The sequence below is a fragment of the Urocitellus parryii genome, chromosome 7 (genome assembly GCF_045843805.1).
Source record: "Urocitellus parryii isolate mUroPar1 chromosome 7, mUroPar1.hap1, whole genome shotgun sequence".
NCBI lineage: Eukaryota > Metazoa > Chordata > Mammalia > Rodentia > Sciuridae > Urocitellus > Urocitellus parryii.
The window spans coordinates 69,918,753-69,940,392 of NC_135537.1; the positions used below are offsets into that span (position 1 = coordinate 69,918,753).

At 35.3% G+C, this 21,640-nt stretch overlaps 1 protein-coding gene across 2 annotated transcripts in view; it reads left to right on the top strand.

The window, feature by feature from the left end:
• The window catches only part of Prex2 (phosphatidylinositol-3,4,5-trisphosphate dependent Rac exchange factor 2), a 277,724-nt gene that overhangs the window by 244,750 nt on the left and 11,334 nt on the right, over nt 1-21,640 (top strand). For both annotated transcript variants that reach the window (XM_077800682.1, XM_026407761.2), the window contains one exon: nt 16,123-16,225. In XM_077800682.1, coding sequence (XP_077656808.1) covers nt 16,123-16,225 — 103 coding nt within the window. The remainder of the gene's footprint in view (nt 1-16,122; nt 16,226-21,640) is intronic.

A 21,640-nucleotide genomic window follows, 5' to 3' on the forward strand; every position in this document is an offset into this window, starting at 1 on the left:
GGTTCATGTCCAAGAAAGGCATTTCTCCTTTGCCTCTTTCTCTTCTCTGTCTCTCATTCCTGGCTGCTGTGAGCTGAGCAGCTTTTCTCCACCACACCTTTCTGCTGAAATGTTCTGAGTCACCTCAGACCCCAAACAATGGAGCCAGCTGACCATGAACGAAACTCTGAGCCAAAATAATTTTTTTTTCTCCTCTGTTTTCCTTGGGTATTTGTCACAGCAATGAAAAGCTAACACAATTCCCTGAAATAATTCTTTACATACAGTACAAGTCAGCTGATCCAACTCTCCTGTCCGTGCTCTCTTTAGCTGTTCATTTCCATTTAGGATCTCCATTGCTGTGGAATAGGGAAGAAGGATATGAGTGATCTCTTTTCAATACCAGGGTTTTGCCTTTGAAGCAATATAAACATGATTAAAAGGTGATTCAGCAAATAGAAAAATTTTCAGAATTTTCTATTTTGATCTACCTTTTTTCATTTTGCAGCCAACTCACAGCTTCTCTATCAAATAATAACACATTTGAACATTGTTTTAGTAGTATGTATAGTGTCTTAAACAGTTTGTGCTTCTATTATAAAACACCACAGACTGGGTGATTTTAAAGAAAAGAAATTTATTTCTTAAATTTCTGGAGGCTTGCAGTCCAGGATCATGGCCCTAGCAGGTTCAATATCTGTTGAGGGCACCTGTCTCTGCTTCCAAGATGGCGCCTTGAACATTATATCTTCACATGGTAAGAGGTACAGAAGGGAAAAGAGGAGGGAGGCAACCTGCCTTTCTTTTCTTTCTTTCTTTTTATTTATTTTTTTTGTTTTATTTTGTTGTTGCAGGTTTTTGTTCTCTTGTATTTGGGATTAATTCAACCCAAGGGTGCTTTACCACTGAGCTACTTCCCCAGCCCTTTTTTATTTTTGATTTTGAGACAAGGTCTTGCTAAGTTGCTTAGCGAGTAATTAATTTGAGGCTAGCCTTGAACTTGTGATTCTTCTCCCTTAGCCTCCTGAGTTACTGGGATTACAAGCATGCACCATTGTGTCTGGCTACCTTGCACTTACTCAATAAGAGTGCTAGTCATCTTGAGACCTCCACCCTCATGACTTAATCACCTCCTAAAGGTCCTACCTCTTAATATTATTACATTGATGATTGTTTCAATATGTGAATTTTAGAGGACACATTCAAACTGTAACAATAATTTGTTTTATGCATAGAAATTATATATGTCCCAAATGTGCATAATGTAGACTCTGAATGTGTCCCCCTAACTTAATCCTTAATACAATGGCATGTGAAGTGGGGCTGAGTAAGAGGTAATTAATCATTACCTCTCTGATAATTCATGTCATTATCATGGGAGTGGATTGGTAATCACACTATGTGTTGTTAAAATAGTGAATTAGGGCCCTTCTTGCTCTCTGCTTTCATGCTTTCTTGCCCATCTGCCACTCATCCTAGGATGATGCAGCAAGAAGGCCCTCTCCTTAGACTTAGATGCAGGCCTCTCAACCTTAGACTTCTCAGCATCAACTCTAAGAATGAAATCTGTTCTTTATGAATTACCCAGTCTTAGGTATTCTGTTACAGCAGCACAAAAGGAATTAAGCCTGACTTCCTTGTTATCTATTTGGTGACATGACATTTCATCTAGTGAAAATACTAAAATTTACTAAACACTAAATTCTGTGATTTATCTTCTTTCCCCATTGCACTTAATTCCTGCAGTGAAGCAACATTCTACATGTTGCTGGTCAAATGCCAGTTTATTTTCTTAGTATAAGAAAACAAAAAAATATCCTCCAGTTCAAATTTTAAATCAAAGAATTGAAAGCTCTTGGATTAATGTTTTGTTGGTTGGGCTCCTCCAAAAGATTGTCCTCATATTCAATATAACTAGTAGCTATCTATCTACCGATAGATAGCTCTGGAGCACTTTCACACCTTACCTTGTCTTTAGAGGGTATTAGAATCCATTTGTGTATTTTTTTGCTAGATATAAAATTATATTTCAGTAGTGTTTTAATTAGTATTTATTTATCAGTAAAGAAAGCACTTGATTTTTTAAAAAAATTTCCTTCCTACAAAGACCTATGCTGTTCATATTGTGTATATCATGTTTTATTAACAAAGTTACTTTTTGCCAAATTGAACCTTGTTAAGGTATAGAATCAAATCAGCACTCGGCTTTTCAAGTTGTTTTCTGTACCCATGCCAGTTATTTGTGGCAGGCAATCAAAAAGCTTGCTACAGGGAATTTCTAAATTTCCCTTTTATTTCTTACTGCAGCATCCTTCCGTTCAATGCAGCATTTTAATTTGTTTGGGTTCTTTATTCCCATCGTGCTTAATAGCCAACTGTTTTTTTTCTTTTTTTAACCAGTATATATCAGTATACTGCAAATGTTACACAACTCAAAGCCTGTGTCTTACTGGGTAGAAAAACAAAGATATCATTTTTATTGTACACATTGGTTTCTGTGTCCTTAGCCAGAGGGATCTAGTGAATAGAAATTTCCAAAGAAATACCCGAAAGAATACAGGATGTGTCAAAGAAATTTCTAGTGAGGGCAAGAAATCTTGGAACATAGTTTTTCTCTCTAAGGACTCATTCCAGAAAATTTTTGTTCTCATACTCTTTCTTTCTATTTTTAATGATGGGTTGTCAGTGGTATCTGAGCCTTGGTATGGCAGGTGGGTGATTTGAGTGCAGGTCTCATGTGGCCAACTAGCCTGTGATGTTTTTGAACCCAAACATTGGAGATCTGGATATATGAATTACCTTTATGTTTCTTGTGAGGTTTGATCCCTTCTAGGAAGCAAAGCTCTGCATTTTAACTGTTATACCTTGAGTTCCATCATCTGAAGGGAGGTGATTAGTGGCACCATCAGGAGGTCCTTATTGTCTCTGTGGCTCATCAATACCCAACTCCCATTACATGAAACTCTCCTGTGGATCGAGCCTGTGGATGTCTGTGGCAAGGCTAGCATGTCTCTATTGTTAACATGCAATAATACTGATCACCAGACAAGCTACTGCCTGTATAATCCAGTAGTTTTCTTTAATACACTACAGAAGTTAGCTTTAATGTATATAAAATTTGAAGAATCAAATTAAAAGGATACATTTCCAAAATGTCCTTATTGGTTGGTAATTTGGAAATTGAGCATTACAGAGGGGGGTTGAATTCCCAGGGTCATCCTTCCTGCCCTTTGCCCACTTACAGAAGCTTGTGTTACCCATCATTTAACCATAGTGCAGGACCCAAAGTATGATTGTGAGCATTTGTTAAAGAATTAAAATCCAGGGGGTAAAATATAAAAACAACTGAAAGGAATTTCTACTACCAGTGTAGTACAACCATATTGTACTTCCAATGTGGTTCTTGGAGTAGTTTTTATTTAACATGAAGATCAATATGAACTCTTGGTTCATATAAGCATTTACAAAAATCGTATTCAGGCAATATGAATTAATTGTTTTAAAAACCACTTTGAAATTCTAAAGGACCCTTTCTTAGTAATATTTTATTCTGTCATTATCATGACATCTAAGGACAAATTGAAAAGTAGTCCCACATTAGGTAATGGAGAGTCTCGTAAAAGTAGAGCATTCAAGGTAACCTGACTTAGGTAATCAGAGTCCCAATCGGGCAAACAGGGAAGCTGCATCTTTTCTACTGTGTGCAGATATGTTAAGAGGAGTAGGTTTACTCTGGGGATTTCCTTAAGTAGGTTAGATTCTGTGTGGGGGCCAGAAAAATAATAAATTGCTTCCATAAGCAAATGAAGGTTTCAAAATGTATCCATTTATTTTTTGTGCAAAAATATTCTAAGAAATCCAGTAACAAGATTAGAGGAGATGCTGGAATTTTAAATCCCTAGAAAGATGACTAACTAGAAGCAAAGAAACATTCCTGCTAGCTCATGATTCAAGAATATTGTACATTCTCAGTAAAAAGTAGTTCTAAAATTATGTTCTGATTTTTAGAAGGAAGAAAATAAAGTACTGCAATAATGGGGCTCTGAAAGACAAAATAGATCCAACTTATGATAGATAAGTAGTACTGTCTTTCATAATTGTACGTCTAGTCTCATGACTTCTCACTAGAAGTAAATCCAGAATTCTGTGTTTTACTGAATTGTAAAATCAGCAAATAAATACTAAAATTTATGCTAATTAAGACAACCAAATAAATATAACAGGTATTTTTTGGTAAGAATAATAGGGAGAAATCAAACTTTTAAAACATGGTAGCAGATAGTTTTTTTTACCTAGAAAAATGGCCACATTTTTCAAGGATATCATTGTCTGACTGTCATATCTTTGCTTGATTGATATGAATCTTGATAGATTATTTATTTTAAGTTATTTAGAAAATTTTATTGTTTTCTTAAGTGTAATATGAACAAATTAATTTAGCAATATTTCTGAGAGTGACATATTATTGCAGGTCTCTAATTCTGACATCTAGGAATCTTGTGATGCTGGCCAAACAGGACTTACTTTCAGTACATATAAAACAAGAGTTTATATGTTATTACTTTCCATCATTAAAATAGGAAAAGTCTAGGTAAACATATCATGATATGTTAAGCATATTGTATAACTATAATATAACTAAGCATATCTCTATGACATTATTAGTTATATGTCACCTATATTTACCAAACCCAATTTTATTCTTTGAGAATATTAATAAAGTTTAAGTATTTATATTACTAAATTTGTAGTTGGCTATTTAACAGTGATAAATACAGAATCTAGTTTTTAAATGGCATGTTTCTTCAATATGTGTTATAAATAAACTGAAGTTATTGTTTTCCCTAAATGTGCAAAATGGATATTAAAAACAAAATAAAATTCCAGTCCCTCTTCTAGGTTATTATTCCTAAGGGCCTGAAAGCACCTCCATTACCCAGCCCAAAAGGTCAGCGGTCACCTCTCTGCTAGCCTTTACAAAGAAGTGAAGTCAAAGGAAACACACCTTAGTGTGCTTTGATAGAAAGGCACAGGGGCTGTGGAATGTTTTTGCCTTGCATTTGGTTTTTAAGCCTAGGTTTGAAGATATACTCGGAGAACTTTCAGAAGAATGTATTGAAAGTTGTAATAGAAACTCCCATTATCGTTAATGAGAATTTCATGGCTAATTCCCTGTGCAGTGCTGAAAATGTGCCCCTTAAACTGGATTGCTTTTTTGCCTTAAGATAGATGGAGTGAGTGGAGTATTCAATTTAGCTCTGCTTCTGCCGCCAGGATCTCACTCCAGCTGTTACCCATCACTTTTGCATTCTGTTCAGTTCTTTTCCATGGGGCCTTTCTCTGCCTTCCGTGTCTCTCTCTCTCTCTCTCTCTCTCTCTCTCTCTCTCTCTCTCCCCCCGCCTTTCTTTTTACAAATATTTTTAAATACACATTAACCCCTTGCCTTTTGGCTCTCAAGACTATAAAACATAGGAACCCAGTACAATCTTGGCAAGATTTCATCGGGACTGTTTGATAAGAGTCAAAGAATTCATAATGCTGATAGCATCAACAGATATCCAGAGATTGTTCCTATAAATTATACTAAAAATTTGCCTGAGTGATTACTGGGTTTTGGCTTATAGCTACTACTGTACCAGTCATTCAAATTTTCTTAAAGGGAGAGTGTAAATATTTAATGTTTTATTGTGTGTATGTGTAAGATAAGATATTCATTGATGAAACAAATAGACTGCTCTTTTACACACACACACACACACACACAATTTTTATTTGCTTCGGAAAAGTGCTTCTCAGTTACCGGGGAACAAGAACATAAGCACTGGATTTTTGAAATCCCTGTTGACTTGTGGCAATTTTCTCAAGCTTTTCATTTGTCACCAAGGCATTGCTAAGGCTGAATAAGGTGGGAGAGATCAATAGGTCAGCAGCTGGCCTTTCCATATTAATTTTGCAGGGTTCTGCCCCTGGAGAATGACAACAGCCATTTGGGGATTGATGAGTGCTTAACATACTGCATTAGCCCTCAGGTGTACATTTCTGCTCAGTGCAAGGTTATAAAAGAGAGCAGGGAAAATATAACTGTGCACCATGGAAGCTTTGGTTTCTTCAGTCACATGCTTCATCCTAGTTGTCAATAGACTTTCCACAATGGCACTCTGTGCAACCCGTAGTTAAAAGTAATTAGAAGCTAGAATAAATGTGATCATTGCCAGGATTGAACACCTTTGCACAGAACAGTGCATTTTGTATAGAAAAATGCAAATCTGTAGTGAAAAAGGAACACATTTTCCATTCAATTTATTTTTACTACTTGATCGCTTTACAATCGATATATTTACTTAGCATGCGTCAAAATACTTAGCATGCTGCAAATCTAGTTCCTTTTTAATCATGAACACATTTTAGAATGACACATTAATTTGAGCTGCCTGAATTTGACTCTGCCAAAACAATGCATTTAAAATACAAATGCTGGGATCAAGATTGTGATTGTTGAATTATGGATGTAGGGAACCAGGATTCTCTAAATGTATTCATCTTCGTGATGCGAATTTGGTGTCCTGCAAAGAGCCCTGGATTTTGAATAAGAGAATGATTTTTGAATCCTGTCATTTACTCCATGTTTAAACAAGGAAGTTAGTGCCTCACCTGGTCTCCCAGAGATATATGGGTGAAATGGGAATAAATGGTTTCTTTCACACAAAAATGGGATGAACATTCATTGAGCAGCCTGCATTGTATGTGGGTGCATCTCCTACAGGATTTAGCACTGGTGAGCACTCTGGTTGTTCAGTCTAAATATATGTTTTTGGCAGTGAACCCATCTTGTCATTGAAGAGTTAGAAATATGGAACACATCTAACTTTATTTTTTATTTTTGAGAACCTTGGGATTGAACCCAAAGCCTGGCACATGCCAGACTAGCACTCTACCACTGAGCTGCATTCCCCAGCCCACAAAAAGCATCTGCTTAAAATGAGTACATCATACTTACTAAAACAGAGGAAGCCCAGTAAGAACTATTCAAAATCACTCTATAGGGTCACCATAGGATGAAAGGGAGGAAAATTAAAATACAAGAGTTTATTTTTCTGATTCATAAGAAATAGAATCCACAAAACCCTACGCCCTATTAGAGCTGTATTTAGAATCCTCCTTTGATAACTCATAGGAAGTCATCAAAGAGCAGCAGAACAGCTCCCCTTGAATTCAAGGTTAGGACATTTTCTTTCCAAGAGTGAAAAACCAAGAACATGTGTTAGAATGAAGACAGATATTTAGGACTTGAAAAGATTCAGGTGTTTTAGCATTTGTTTGTTATTGTCTTTTAAGGCATATACAATGGCACATATTAGGTAGGAATTCATGTAACCTTTTCAATATGTTGAATGTTTACTGAGTCCCAGGAATATCATAGGATGTAAGGCTATGAGCAATACACAGACTAGTTCAGCCTGTTGGTGGTAGTGGTGGTGGTAGTGCTGGTATTAATAAAAAATCACTGACTTGTTGAGAATATATTGCATGCTACGTACTCTGTGCTAAGTAGTGAACATGAGTTATTTCAGTGTGATCCTGGAAACAGCATCTGAGGTATACACTATTATTAAACTCAGTTTTGTAGAGGAGAAAACCTTATGGAAGAGTTTGAGTAACTTGCTCAGGGTCAGCTGTTAGCAATCCCAGAATCCTACACAGGATGTTTCCTTCAGGAGGTTATACCAGCAGAAGCAAGAGATTGGTATGAGCAGTGCAGTTAAAGAGATTTGAGGAACTGTAACAATGTGAAATCAGTAAGTCTGAAGTGTGCTGAAATAGATCCATTACACACAGGACTACACACATTAATCTCTTGTAATGGATGAGTTTAATTCAGTAACTTGGGCATTTATAAAATTCCTTACTCAAGAGGTGAAATATAAATAGGTTATCAAAAAATGCTAGACAAAGCAATGGAAAGCAATCATTTTAATCCTGACCACACCCATTCTGGGAATGTTTTATAAAAATAGAAAGGCTGAGGTCACTTAAAATCTCTGTACAGTGTACCTTTAATGAATTAAATAATTTCTGTGTCTCATTTCTCTTTTTTTTCCTCAGGGCCAATGAATCTCTAACACATCTATTTCATACAGATGCTTTTTTTTATAGCTGAATAAAAAATAAAATGGCACCACAGAAATAGCTAAATGCATTTTGAAACTGAGAAGAAACATTTACATTATTCCAATAGGTAGAAATGTATGTTTGGCTTGAAAAAAATTGTTGGAACTAATCTGCCTTATACTTCCCAGGACAGAAGTTCAGATGGTGCCCTGGGATGAGTAAAATCAACTGTGATTCCCTTGCCTCTGTCATGAGAAGCATCTGTGTTTCAAAGAGTGGTGTGTAAGAGCAGGGAGAGCTGTGGACATCCAGCTTATTACACCCCACACCCCCATCATTTTCCTGAGGTTGAAATAGGTAGTCATCATTCTTCTCCAAAATTCGAATGCTGCTCAGGTAGCATTAACTAAGTATCACAGAGAACCACAGTTGATTAGATTCCTAATAACTTGTTCACAGTACTCATTGAACAAAGATAATGAACCGACTTTTAATTAAAAGAGAAATAAAGAAGTTTCTCAGAGTGGGGGCAAACAATTTCATGTTCTAAAGTCTGGATCTATACGATTCTACATATAAAACTAATAGCTATATAAAGACATAATTCATGTGAAGGATATTATAAAAATGATGAGTTTCTCAGGCTGTCCTTTTACATAGGCTCTGCAGAGTGTGCCCTAAGGGAATATTCTCCCTCTCATTTCTGTCACTGAAAAGCAGCACTCTAGTTCTAAAGGGTGGTGGAAATGAGGCAGCACATGTGAAAGTCCAGAGCCAAAACTCAAAATCAGCTTGTGAGTAATGAGGGAATCCTACACCAGGGCAGAACTCTCTGATTTCAAATATTTATTTATATTGCCAAGTACAAAATCAAATTAACCTGCTTATTGGTGCAAGGGACAAATTTGGGTTTCTTGATTAACCAGTTTATCTCAATTGTTAGGGGCCCTTTGTGTCTATTGCATTTCCGTAGTCAGAACTACATGGTCCCTTCAACTCAGAAAACCCTGACATGTGCCTTTTAGACTTTAAATATGTGTAGTTTATCAAATGTCATATTTTTATTATTAATAATTATTTTCCGCACTGGGGATTGAACTCAGGGCCCCAAATGCCATGTTTTTCTAACAGTAGATTAGCCTGCTAATACTAAATAGATGCCAAAAAGATCACATTTATCCAAGTGATTCAATTACATCATTAATGCTCAAAATAGTTAAATTGCTGCCCAGGTAATTTTTGAATTATCAATACGTATCTGTAAACACAGTGATTGCAATAGACTTTTTTAAATAATAGTTTTTAGTGGCAGCCAACTATGTAACCTTATTGAGACGAACAATTAAAATTTCAAACTAATGTTCAGTCCCACTGTAGATTTTCTAAATGTGGGGAAATAAATAAAAAAAGCAATTTTTTATTAAAGGTTGCATTTTCTGCCTTTGGTTACTTTAGAAAGTTTTTTTTCACCTCAACATCTGTATAATATCAGTTTATGACAAATTGTGGCTACAAATTTAGAAATCATCATCACTCCAGTTTTTCATGTTTTAATGTGCCAGGTTATAACAAGAACCAGAATAGCCCTCCTCCACTAGTAATAAAATCCTTTGTGATTGCCCCCAAGAGATAGCACTGTGATGATTAGCTACCAAGTAAAGCATCACAGGTCCTGCAAATAAATCCACTGGAGGAAAACAAAATTTAAAGCCATTACCCTCGCATTGTTCTGGTTTCTGTCAGTTTTGATGTGAGTTCTGCATCACCCTTGTGGACCAAAAGAGGTTCTGCATCTCCCCAAGTATACTGTTTAATGCATTTCAACCCTTGGGAGATTGCAATTTGGATCAACATCACATGAGTCAGTAGACCTGTGGAGGTCTCAGAATATAGTCAGAATTGTAATGATATTTTGGTATGTGATCATGGTAAATCACAAATATGTAGAAGGTCCTTACTTTTTGAGAATATTATTAAAATGTCATGAATTTTCAAAAGGGGGAGGATTAACATGTATAAAAAGTTGCTTCAAGTAAGATGTGAAGTCTTACAAAGTGAACAAATATAGCATAGTAGGTATGCATTAGTAAATGGCTGAAGGAGAATATTTTGCTTGTAAGCCAATTTAGGAAACTAAGGTTTGTCTCACTAGTGAGGCTTAGTTGAGGAGAGACAGGAGTGGGAGAGTGTACCTCCATCATTTGTGCCCCTCACATCTGGCGAACAGGAGACTATTTCACATGCTTTTCCTGACCCTTACCTCTGCATCTGCAGTTGGGTATATAAAGTTGAGACCTGATGTCTAACATCAATTGAGACAAACTCATGAACAAAAAAATCACAAATAATCTCATCAGTTCTATCAGCAAGTACCAGATTATGGTCAGGTGAACTCTGACTGAATGTCAATTTATAGAAAAGATGTTAGTGGAAGTTTGTCATTGGTTTTATGAAATTATCATAATCCTATCATAATTTACTCCAAGTTGCCTTTAATGAGTACCTCTTTTTAAAATAAAGAGCATACACTTTTTAAAAATAGTTAAATATGATGAGACTTGTGAAAATGGAATTTACAAAAGCTCCTGTTCCTCAGATTTTCAAAATAATGCCCATTATGAGGAAGCTTATGTGATATCATTCAATATGCATTTAGTAGCAAAGAGAGATAGAAATGGACTCACTATAGGTAGTGCTGAGTGACCACACACAGCACTGCATGTCTTCCTTACAGACTGTATAAAGATAGTGCGCCTGTTTTCTTCTTACAGATGAGGAATGGAAACTGAGAGAGTAGAATTAACTAGCCAGGACCCCACAAGATTTTCCCAACATCCCAGGGTCTCTGAATGTGAGACTCCTATTGCCAACTGCCATTCTATATTTGGGAAGACACTCCAAGATATTTTGAAAGTAGTGAAAGACAAATAAAATTGGACAAACGTTCCAGATTGGAGCAAGTTTTCTGTAATGGTGCCAAGACATGGGCTACAAACAGAAGTTATGGGTTGGTTGGAGTGAGCATGCTATATAGGGAGTCGGGGTGGAAGATAGTCGGTCAGTTGGTAGGAAACCTTAAGCATCAGAATGAAGAGCTTTGATTTTGCAAATGTTGCCATTGGATAGCAATTGAAGATGTCTGGAATTCGGTATTGACACGATGTTAAGGTTAGACACTGAATCAGTCTGAAAATTTGCTTAACAAGTTGTTTTTTTTTTATATCCCATAATGTGAATATTGCAATTCTTTCCAAGTCAACCAAAGAAGTAAATAAGAGGCCCACTTACGCTAAGCTCTGACCCCCAAGTCCTGCATGTTTAGGCCTAGGCTGTTTCCCTAACCTCATTGCCTTTGTCTTTGTATGTTCACTCGTGTATAGAGAGCATCATGCTTATTTATGAGGAGACCAAATAGGTATTAACCTTAGAGCCTTTGCATTTATTCTTCTTGAATTCGTTTTCCCCAAAACAGCACCTCCCTCTGCCGTCCCACACTCTATTAGTGGTGTCATTTTACTTTATAGTCTATCATCTGCTATAAAATTATTTTCTGGATAAAGTATTCCCATCTGATACTGTTGGCTTCTTTGTTTTCTTTTGTCTTACTAAAGTTTGATTACCAAAAGGAATGGAACTTGACCTTGTTCATTGTTATACCACAGACTCACTGTAATAATGGAGATGTTGGGGGTCTAAAGTTAAGTGCCCTCTTTAAGAAAAAGAATAGAAAGTTAGCAAACAGAATAGAAATGAAAATTAATATTTACTCAGAATGCCAGAAAAAACTGCATTGTAAAGTTTAAATATAAGCATTGTAAGTATAATCATTACAAAATCTAGAAAAATAATATTTTATTGTTTTATTGCCTGACCCACTCCTGTCCCTTTTTCCTCCCACAATTTTTAGTAACATTGTTTCTGATTGACTCTCATAACCATTTTGTCCTATAATTTTCTATAAAGAGAATAGAAAATCATTCTTTTTACTAGCATGGATGATTGGATTTAAATTACTGAGAGTTTAGAAAGCCTTTCAACATCAAAATGCGTTATTGCTAATGTCTTGTAAATTTTAAATTATGGTGAAATACAAAAAGAAAAATCTGGTGCTGGGCTGTAGCTCAGTGGCAGAGCTCTGACCTAGTATGTGTGAGACACTGCGTTCGATCCTTGGCACCGCATAAAAATCAACAAATAAAATAAAGGCATGCTATCCATGTGCAACTACAAAAAAAATTTTAAAAAGAAAAATCTCTGAAGTTCTTTAGCATTTGGGCCATAATGTTTGAAAGGTTATTGCAGAGAATAGTTTCTGGCTTTATGCATTTCTAACCTGCTTCTTCTCCACCATACACACTTCCTAGTCCTGGGGGCCCTAGTACATAGGCAAAACCTCTGACCCTATATTTCTCTTTTAAATGGATGACTTTGTGTAGTGAGCGGTAGGAGTGTTCTGGAAGCCATTCCTACACCAGGACACAATAACCTAACTATAAACAGAAGTAACTGTAAATCAAATAAATAAGCCTCAATAAACCTATCCTCAGTGCATCCCTAACTCAACTTCTCTTAGCTCAGTTCCAGAAATAACCAAGAGCCATTTAAACATTACACATCAGGACAGAAAGATGCTAGGATGCAAAGAAGACAGCAATTATAACCTTGCAGTTAAATCATTTTGCTTTTGCAAATTTTGCATGTGACTGACAGTATACTTCAAGGCCCCTATAAGAACCTTGAAAAAAGATCTGTGCAAGTAAGGGGCTCTAAAAACCAAGCATTTTTAGCTTTGCTGTGAATTCACTTCTGCCAGCACCTAATGGTATTTTTAGGTACAAAGTAGACCCTAAGGGGGGGGGAAATATATATAAAATGTGTGTGTGTGTGTCATGTTTTATCAGGAAAGCAAATACAGAAAATATATATACACACAGACATAAATTTTATATATATATATATACATATATATATATATATAATTGTTAAATGAATAAGAAAGTACTTCTTTGTTTCTCTTTCATAGAATTGCTGAATTGAGGTGTCTTATGTTTAATTGGACCCATTAACTCTAGGTTTCATCTATCATATTGAACTATGTTAACTCTGAGTGATTTGGGCTCTATTCTCAATATAAAATATATTAATGAGAAGCACAGATACATTGACTCTTTTCTTTTCCTTTCTGTGGGGAAATGAACAATTTCTGGGCAATTTTATCATTCCATCAATTGCGCTTCCTCACAAGTACAGGGCAGAGCCAGTACTTAGAATGTCTTATTACGGACATTATGGGAAAACTTTTCTCAGTGAATATGTATGTCTTTTTAGGAAGAATACATGCTAGTCTGTGACATTTATTCTATTATTTTTGCAACATCTAGGAAAGGAGTTGTCCAAAAATTTTTACTGACATAGCAGCTAGAGGGAGCTGAAAATTTTGAAGGTCCATATTTTCCAGATGATATAAAAACATAACTTTACTCGAATTTTAATTTAACTGTCTAATATGAAACTAGGGATAATAATAGAAAGGAAATTGGCTGGTCAGGTAACAAACTTTGTATTGAATGGGATTTGCTTAGAGTTCCTGCCTCACCTTCAGAATGTTCCTTTCACACTCTTGCCCAAGGTTACCAGACCAGACTTTCTGGTAATTTAAAGAACCTATAAAATCAAATGATGCCTTATAAAACCAGACTCTTGAGTATACATTTAAGTGCCATTGAAAAGCCATGTGCCATTTTCTGGATCTAGAGGCTTTTAGAGAACACCAGAATCAAAATATGTCTTGCAAATGCTGATTTTTTTTTCTTCTAGGCATTCAGATGGATACAGTTGAAAGAAGATAAAAGGTTATGAGGCAAATAATGATCTATTGACAGCAAAGTTGTGGATTACTGCTAGGCTTTTATTTGTGTGCTTAATTTAAGATGATAGAATATTTGTGATGCTGTGAGTGGAAATACTAGGCGATCCTGAATCAAATACAGAAAATATTTCCAACATTTACATGTTTGTCACTTTCACATATTTTTAAAAACTTCAAGACAATCTTGGGACCTAATTGGATATACACAGTATTTAATATGAAAGGACAAATGTAGGTGTAGCTATTCATTTTGGATATTTTGGAAGGAAAATATATGTATCCATTGGATGGTGGATTTTTCTGGGAGGTGATGTGCTTTGGTTCTAAAGCAGTGACACTATGAGGTTCCCTGTCAAGGACCATGTTACTGGCCATATTGATTTTCTGATCATAGTAAAATCTCTTTAGTCTCTGGCAGATAATTTGCTGCTGTACTTCTGTTTACTGCAGCTTGAGGAAGGGAGGAATAGGTCAGTTTGAAAGGATTAAGAGAATGGCTAAAAATTATAGGCTGCCTGTTAAAATACCCTCATAGTGTGTAAGTATTTGTCATAAGTAGAGTAGGGTGAGTCACGTTTTACCAGGAAAGCACAGATGTGTTTCAGTATGATTAGAAAAAGGTAAAGATTTTTTTTCCTTAGTGCCATTCAGCTGGTGTAATGAGCATTATTGATTAAAATGTTAGGATCAATAAAGATTTAAAGTTGCAGTAAAGGAGACCTTACAGAGGAGAAAAAGGTTACAGTCTGTTGAGTAGGCAGGCAATTAAATGCTTTGTAGAAAATTGATTTCTTAAACTTGAACTGTCAGTTACTCTGCTTGGCCTTCATCAGCATGGATTCTTCTGCAGAATGTGCACAGAAAACAATATGCATTCCTATAAGACTCATACACCAAATATTCGTGAACATCGTGTACAATGAGAGGTTCATTATTTAAGGTTTTCCAAAGAATTCTCCATCATGGTAATGAGGAATGATGCCTTTAAAGTCATTGAGCAATCAATAAACTTAACATTGTTTCTTCTTAGAATTTATATATATATGTCATATTTTGTCAGATTCTAGTATTTAAACAGTAATGTTTTAAATCCCTCTTTTTCTCAACTCATCAGTATCAAAATCTACCAAATGTATTGGACTTTTTGTGTTACAGCCTCATAACCAAGGATCAGGAGTTAGATATTCTTCACACAGAAGCAATTTCACTGCTATTTGTTGCTTATTACTGTTATTTATAGAAGAAAATACTGGACTGATCTGGAAAAATACATGAGTAGGACAACAAACAGTACAGGGGTCAATGCCAGAGTAGAGAAAAGACTGTAATCAAACTATCAACAAGTCAAGAAAGGAAGTAAAATCCACTAATACAAATTTTAGGAAAAACATCTCAATGAGCATTTTTTTTAAAGTGTGTGCAAAAATATCCCTAAACAATCCAGAGGCCAGTACCTGAAAAACATCTCAATGAGCATTTTTTTTTAAAGTGTGTGCAAAAATATCCCTAAACAATCCAGAGGCCAGTACCTGAAAATACTAATGGTTGCTGTGGAGAAAAGGTGGAAAGGTATAAAAGAAAGGCTTAGTGGAAAGAAAAGAACAAAGACTGACCAGTCCCCTCACTTCTGGTTAGGACACATTTCTTAGGGCTATGCTTGCATTATATTTCCATATAACTAATTTAAATTTGTTTTGAAACTTTTACAAATAGTGTTTTAGATTGGGTAAAAAAAAATTTTTTTTGAAATCAAACTTGACCTTAGTGAAACAGTGAATTTCACTGCTTATTTTTCTAAGATATTTGTGCATGTGTTGAAATGCAATAACTATCGATATGTAGAAATGAACGAAAAACATTACAAATTCATTTCTTCTAAGTTGCATAAAATATCAATAAAAATAATAGTTAATTATAAAAGTTATTTAATGTCCTTTGGAGGAGCTCTTTTACAAACAACTCATTATAGGTTCGTTTCAATTTTGAATTCTTAATTGTGACTCGATAACCTGTTTTCAGGTATTCTGGATAGAGAAATCAGTAGTTCATTGTCTAGCTACTTTGATTTTGGTGGATTTCCGATCTTGTAATCAATAGTTCACACTGTCTGGAAGAATGTTTTAGAAACCAGTGAGTTCTCACTTCCTCTTGCCTTGGCACACAGGTGCACCCTGAGTGTGACACTGGAGCAAGCCATCATTCTAGCCAGGAGCCATGGGCTGCCTCCTCGCTACATTATGCAGGCTACAGATGTGATGCGGAAGCAGGTGAGTCTAATGCCTGTTTAGGGAAGTTTTAGAACTCCCTGTGTTTGAAGGTTCCTTTGTCCATTCATCAGGTCAGGTGTCTGGTGCCTTGATGTGTAGGGCACTTTTCCAGACACATGACTTGGTAAGGTAAGTCGTGGGTAAGAAGCAATACTGTGGGATGAGAACTTGGTACAGACTCTTAGGTAAGTGTTCTCCAAGAATTTTGGACAACCCTGGAAAAAAAGAGGTCTATGCAGTAATCTCAAGGAGTAAAGAGAATTGGCTATGCAAATTAGGACAGGAATGGACTAGGGGCTTGTGCAAGGGACAAGATAAAGGACATTTGGAATTTTCTGGAAGTTGTAGGTGATTTAGTAAATCTTGGGGAATGGATTGAGAGAGGTACAGAGGCAAGAAAGAAGATGGAAAAAATTGAGCAATCTGCTTACTTATTACATACTTCTGGTGATCTCTCAGACTTCCATGCTATGCTAAGAAGTATATGTTTTATTTCAAGGATAAAGTGCTGACTTCAAATTTTGTTTTAGAGAAGGAATAAACAGCCTTTGGGCTGTGTTTAGGTCACTGGAATACTCATAGTTGAGAATGTACTCTCTGAATTAATAGAATGAACTTTGTATGCCATCACCCAATAGCTTTTTTAAAGAGTAGTAGCTTAGTTTTTAACTTGTAAAATTCTTTTAAAAAATCAAAATAAAAAATGGACTAATTTCAGTTTACTAATTAGGAAATAAGCTTCATCTAGAAGAAAAGACAACCTACAGAATGACCAAAAAAAATCAATACTAGTTGTTTTGTTTTTTTTTTTTTTTTTTTTTTTTACTTTATTCTATCACCTTTAAGCTACTACAGTAGCAAATCTCTTTATTTGCTGCTTTGGTTCAAGTTGTGCAGTGATAGTGAATGATTAATTCTTAAGGTATGCATTTGCAATTATGACTGCTTGTATTTACCAAAGATTTAGTGTATAACTCCTAAACATACACATAAATCCCTCTGGGCTTGCTCCCAAGATTACAGTACAGAATGTCAACCAAGCCAATGAAAAAAAATCAACAAAAGATTACCACTGAGCTGGCACCTGCACTGTAGAGATCAGGTACAGTGAGGGCATATACATGACACTTCTGGGTAAAAACCCAAGAACTGAAGATTGACAACCAAGATCTTAGAAGGTCAAAGGATTTACTAAGTAAAGGTTAGGTCTACCAGAAGTTTGGGATAAACTGTTGTCCAGCTGTCAAAGGACAAACCCAGATGCAAATTGCCAGAGGGCTCAGGAAGAATTTTTGGAGAGTAGATATGCAAATTATCTTTTAAAAAGTAAATCAAAATAAACTTCTGATTAGTTACATTAGAATTGTATTCGCATCGATAATTTTATTTTATTGTGTCCCTCTTAGAGTAAGTTTCTAGGAGAACTTGGAAGAGCCATCTCAAAATTGTGACATATGGCAAGAATCCACCTTTCTTTAGAATATTCCATTAAGGAGGCTAAGTCACTACATATACATTCCTACATCGTGGAAATGAATAGCCATGATTCTAATATCTTTAACTTCCTAAAACTGAAAATGGAAATAGAGATAAAGTAAAGACAATGTTTTATAAGCCTAATAACTCATTTCATGGTGCACAGCTCTTTAACGCATGGTATATTTATACAGTATTAATACATGATATCTGGAATATCATTTAAAATACTGAAAAGTCATGCAGTTTCTTGTAATGTCTTTATTGATTTCTGAGCTGCATTATTTTCCCAGTATTTATCACTCTTTCCTGCTCCTTATTTTTTAAAATAAGTACATTTAGAATACTTTCTTCCTTTTTTTGCTGATTTCTCAGCACCAACTTATGCATCTCAAATAACTGGTTTAAAACTTCTTTGTGGAAGATCTTAGGGCCTGGGGCTCTCTTTTAGGGAAAGCAAGCAGATGTTTCTACAGTATTCTTTCTGAGGCCAATCTTCTTTTCAGTATTCAGCCAAAGTACATGGTGGGTTTATTGGCCGGGATCCAGTCTCCAAGCCAATTCTTACATACTTAGAATCTGAGAAGTTAGAATACAAATCTAAATCAAGGCTAGAACTTGGATTTTCTGTCCTTTTTGCTTTCCAACCTCAGAGAAAAATATTTAACCATTTAGACTCAACTTTTCAGAGATAGAGAGGTTAGAAAAGTTTTTATCTTTACTATAACTTGAAGTATTTGAATTATTTCATTATCAATTTGAATTTTTGTATTTTAAGGTATAATGGTTTATTAGCTATATATTGAAGTTTTGCAATACATAATAAACAATACAATGAATAAGCTAAGATCTTCAGTTTCTTTCTAGAAATGAACTTTTTGACATGATTTATTCTTATTTATAATTTCAGTATTATTTTCATGTGTATATTTTGTACACATGGTATTTTAATTTGTTGCTTGAGTTTGAAGAAAGGATACAAGATAGAAGGGAAAGTGACCATATAAACTTGCACTTTTTGATAATATTTACAATAACCACAAGCAGCTCTTTTATATAACCAGGTGATCTGAAAATATTGAGGTCTAAAATTTTATTTTCATTATAAACTTATTAAAGTTTTCCATGCTAGAAAATATGCATACCAAATGTCCTTTTAGGAAGCCTATGCAAAAATTGTTTTTGATCTTTTTAGTAAAAGCTGGGATTCCAACATATTCTATCTTCATACCTTTGGTGTCAAGGATCCTACTAGTCACCAAGAAAAGACTTGGGTGTGATGAAGTCCTGGCCTAGTCTCATGGTGGAATATGTAGGCAAATTGCCAGGATACAGGCACCCACATGCAAGTGTAAAACCTCAGTCTTTCAGGATACAGAACAGGGAGCATGGTCCCTCAATAATTGGGAAACTGAGACTTATTCATTATGGTATCAGAGTTTCCTAGAATAATACCTAGTATAAAGTTAGTGCTAAATGAGGTTTGTTCAGTAATGGTTGTAGCTGGGAAGATTGGAAAAGGCATCTCACACAAGGTGAATATTTGATCATGGCTAAGAGCACGATTCTTGAGCCAAGCCGCCTCAGTTGGAGTCTCACCTCCATTGTTTATTCTCCTGTGATTTTGGACAAGAGTTTTAGTTTCTTTATTTCTTAATTTTTTCACTATTATAACAGGAATATTAATAGCACTTGCCTCATAGTGTTGTAATGAGAATTCTATAAATCGATAGACTTAATGCACTCAAAGCATGAAGTGATTTACTGAATAACCTGTTATTAGCAAATGAAGGTGATATTTTATTTGCATCTCAGAGACAAAAATGTAATGCAGACAGAGAAAAGAGTATTAGGGAGGGCATTTAGGCAAAGGGAGCAATATGAATGAGTGTGTAAGAATCCAAGTTGAATATATGAAGAATTATATAGATGGGTTCAAGGTAAAACATGCCACGTGATGTATTCAGCATGGTGAACATCACATTTAAAGAAAGCAAAAAAATCTTTCTATTCACTACTTAATGGAATATTATGACACTATAGACAAAGAATTAAATGTGAATACTGGGGTCTTGTTAGTGAATCTGTTTTTCACATGGATATGACTTAAAAATTCATAAACTAGGATTGAACAAATAAGTAAAGATGTCATAAGTAATGAGAAGTCAGACCCCCAGTGACTGAAAAAGAAGTCATACATCAGGAAAGGGTGAAGGCTGGAATCTACAATGAACCCTGTGGTACTAGGTTGGAATTAGCAATATCAGTATGACTAATGGGTCCATACACACAACACACACAGACACAAACAGATGTAGGAATGAATATGGTGTTCAAGTATGTTTGTGTTAATAAATAAGCCCCGTCTGCTGGAAAGCCCTGGAAGTAGTTGTATCATCAACAGTAATGAGCACAACCTGTATCCAAATTTTGGTTTCTAAATACTGTATTCCAATGAAAAGAGCCAAGGCCCTTGGAGAAGTGATGAATTACCAACTGAGACAGAGAAAATGAACCTAGAATATCTTGAGGTGCAGAAAATAAAGACACACTAAAATTAAAACATAATGAGTGTATATCAAAAGGTTACAAGAAGCAACCAGAAAGAGCCCCCATTAGTCAAAACTAGAATGCTTTGAGTTAAAAAAAATTAATAAAAATATTGGATATCTCATACAGAAAAACCAATATATTCAAGTCCATGCTGAATTAAATCTATAATTGAATAATTAAATAATTGGGGGAAAATAATCCTTCTTTACAGAATCTCAGTTCATAAACACTACACTAATTTTGTTGCAGATAAAAAAATACCAGTGGAGGCTAAAATAGTGAGTGAAAGTTCAAAGAGAAGCAGGATGTTTGCAAAGTCTCATATCCTCTTTCCCAGCGTCTTTGTTAAGTCTGCAAAGGCAAGGTGGCAATGTTGCAGTGGGAAAATAAGGCCTCTTAAGTCAAGTGATCAAAGTTAATGTTCCAGGTCATAAGATCTATTGGCATCATATGTCCCCAAATATAATGCACAGAGAAGGGCACAACATCACTTCTGTGATTTTATTATTTTTTTAAAAATTCTTTTTCTCTACCTAATCAGGAGAAGACATCAGATAAACATAAATGGAGACAGTCTGCAAAATAATGACCAGCCTGTTAATTAAGGTCACAAGGAGATATTAAGGAACTGTCAGGGGGACAAAGCAGATATGAAACAAAATGCAGTAGGGGATCCAGGATTGGGTTCTGGAAAAGGAAATTGGGGAAAATATGGAACTGGAATCAGATGTGCCATATAGTTAATTGTATTGTACCAATACAGTTCCTGGTTTTATCATTGTACTGTGATTAAGTAAAGGGTAAACATTAGGAGAAAAAGGATGAAGCATGAAGAAAAATCTCTGTTCTATTTTTATAAATTTTCTCTAAATCTAAAATTACTTTAAAGTGGAAAGTTTTAGCTACTTAATTGCAATTCTTTAATCCGTCCTATCTTTTTGTCACCAGTACCGCTGTTTCCCTATTTGCCTTTTTATTAGGTCCATCTTAAGAGAATTTTTTTAGGTGTTTTTTTTTTCCTCCCTTTTTCTCTTCCCTTGACTTAGTTCAGTATTTGGAAGCTAGAACATTTCAGTTTCTTTTTTTTAATGTATATTTTTAGTTGTAGATAGACATAATACCTTTATTTATTTTTATGTGTTCTGAGGATCCAACCCAGTGCCTTACATGGGCTAGACAGGCACTCTACCACTGAGCCACAACCCCAGCTCCAATTTCGCAGTTTCTTAAGCACCCTTCCTTTAGCTATGCAAAAAAAAAAAAAAAAAAAAAAAAAAAAAACTCTCCTGTTTTGTTCTCTATAGTAACTAATTTCCATTAGGAACTGGACAGTAATTATAACTTTATTCATGACCTTGACCAGTTTTAGAAACTTTTTTATTCCTG